General features: G+C 42.9%; 1 protein-coding gene across 2 annotated transcripts in view; it reads left to right on the top strand.

The window, feature by feature from the left end:
* Positions 1-491: 491 nt before the first annotated feature.
* hwt (heavyweight) overlaps positions 492-2,500 on the top strand; it is a gene marked incomplete at its 5' end in the record, with an annotated part of 21,107 nt that continues 19,098 nt past the window's right edge. For both annotated transcript variants that reach the window (XR_011399299.1, XM_027370634.2), the window contains 2 exon segments: positions 492-737; positions 1,457-2,500. The exon segment at positions 1,457-2,500 is cut by the window's right edge and continues 291 nt beyond it. Coding sequence is in view for 1 of the 2 variants with exons in the window: in XM_027370634.2 (XP_027226435.1) it covers positions 492-737; positions 1,457-2,500 (1,290 nt within the window).

Here is a 2,500-nt window from a genome sequence, read left to right on the forward strand (position 1 = left end):
TTTAACTTTTTTCTCTTGGAATTTACATCAACTTCTAAGCATATCATCTCCAGATTAAATATTTTTGAAATAGTATTTTCCTGCATCTGACTATATTTTGTGTATAGCTATAATTTTTAGATTAAATATTTATGGTATATAGTGCTTCATCTAGGGTATACATAGTGCTCTAAGTTAGACTATAAGAATATCCTTATGTTAAAAGCTTTGTATATATGCTGCTTATTGTCTCAGAGGATTAAAAATATATGCATGTGACTGTAAAAGACAAAATACAAGAGAGAAGTTCTCTTCTTGCAAAATAGCGGCATGCATATAATAGTAGATGTAAGAAATTGTCATTAATATAAACCTTAAAACCCCCACTAGTAGTTTCTGACTTGTTAAGAAAGTCTACCTCCCTATAATTGTTAGAACCTAAGTAGCCTGACCTCATTACTTTAAGGGCAAGATTGCAAAGCATTATCAGAATCTTACTAACACCACTTCAGCCTTCACTGTGCTTCCGCCAGGTGGAAAAGAAGACCGAGGATGGAGGGGACTTGATAGATCGCATTGCCAACCACCCCATCCTGCAGCTCCTTAACCTGCGCCGGAGGTCTCGGCAGAACGGCCAGAACAACAATAACCACCACAACAACCAGCACCATCACCACCACAGCGGAAACAGTGGACACAGGTCAAGGACCCTCTCCAGTAATGTCGTTGCTTCGACCTCCTCGGATCCAAAGTTCCAGGTACTGTTCTTTATCATTTTCTTGTTTTGTTGTTATTTTTTTTCATGGCATCTAGTAAATATTATAGAACTTGATAGCACAACAAGGGTTTTTGTATGCTGAATATTGATAATGTAGACCACGGGTTATAGTATTCAGCAGAGATGTATCTGATATGTACTTCTTGTTCCTGTGTATCAGTTCCCCATATTTTTGTGAAATATTTGATCCTGCTGATTTCCTTTGATGTCATAGAAGTGGAAAGAGTGAAGCTAAGCGTCTTGAAAACCAAGAAAGTGGGAGCAATTTCATGGTCATTGTGGGATTTCTTCCTCAATTGATGGAAGCTCTTTAACATTGTGTGCCATATGTTCCACTCAGCCAGCTGGGGTAGTGAGTATTCCATTCACATTAATGTCAAGGAAACACTAACCTCTCTTCAGTGAACACCAGTTTTGGTGGCTGGTTTTCATTTTTCCCTTTGTATCTTTTCCTGAAGTGTAGCTAGTTGATTGTGGGTCACTCATTCACTGTCTTCCTTTGGGGTATTATTAGCTCTAAGGAATTTAGATATAGCTTCTTTTTTAGATATAGATACATTTATATATGTGATTGGAATATAAGATTGTCAGATCTCTGTTCAGAGAGTTTGATGTCAGTGTGAATTAAAACTTAAGTGAGTTATGTCATACAATTTTTCATTAAACGAGAACATTCTGAATCCTTTTGTCTCTCCCAAGGTTGGCGTATACACACCAAAAGGCCGACGACGAGACCGGGGCCGGGGAAAGACCCCCCATCCAGCACGCAGTGTCTCTACCCACTACATCACAGAGCACCGTGTCCGCCCCATTGGCCTGTCCAAGAGTGATGATGAGATTCTCAACCGTGCGTCAGATTCTCTTGATGAGGATGACTACATCGAGGATTATATCGAAGGCCAGAATGCCAAGGAACTGTCAGCTGATCTTGAAACACTCCACATGCACAGTGATGACTACTTCAAAGAGGTAAAGAAGCAAAAGAAAAATGCCAAGAAGGAGAAGAGTGAGTGGAAAGAACGATCGGAGCTTAGCAAATCTCAGGCCATTCCACGGAAATTGCCATCGAAACCTCTGGAACTGCGGAGTCCACCTGGCACAGCTCCTCTCCCCATTAAGTTCTGCAAGAAAACTCCCATTGCAGATAAAAGTCCCTCCAGTTGGTTTAGTCCACCAAGACAAAAGGACCTCAACCTCCCCATCAAGAAGAGTTCGAGCAAAGAACACCTTGGCTTGAGTAGAAATACACCTCCATGTGAGAGCCACACAAGTCTCAATGCCTCCATGGAGGTCTTACTTGATAGTTCATCCCAGAGAGACATCAAGTCATGCTTTGTGTCTCCCCGGGTGAGTGTCAAGTACTCAAGCATAGAAAGTGTTGTCACTGGAAGTACCATGTCCAGCTTGGAGAGCCTGCGGAGTTCCATGAGTGATGGCAGCAAGAGCACTGCCAGCAATGAATCCGCTGTGAGCAGCTATAAAAGTTCGTCCTTGGGGAGCGATTCCTCCCTCATGTCCCGTCCCTTCCTGAACCTGTGTGCCCCTCATAGGTCACTCATCCAATCAGCCAAGTTCCAGATCCTTTCGCCCATTTCAGACAAATCCCAGGAGCCGTCTTCAGAGAATGGTGGGCTCTCTCAGAAGAGCTCACCACAGGACCTGGCTGAGTTCAATTCTGCACTGGCCCGCCAGAAGACTCCGTTGCAGCCCCGGAACATCCAGGAAGATTTTCGCAACTTCCAT

This window comes from Penaeus vannamei, chromosome 19, assembly GCF_042767895.1.
Source record: "Penaeus vannamei isolate JL-2024 chromosome 19, ASM4276789v1, whole genome shotgun sequence".
Taxonomy (NCBI): Eukaryota; Metazoa; Arthropoda; class Malacostraca; order Decapoda; family Penaeidae; genus Penaeus; species Penaeus vannamei.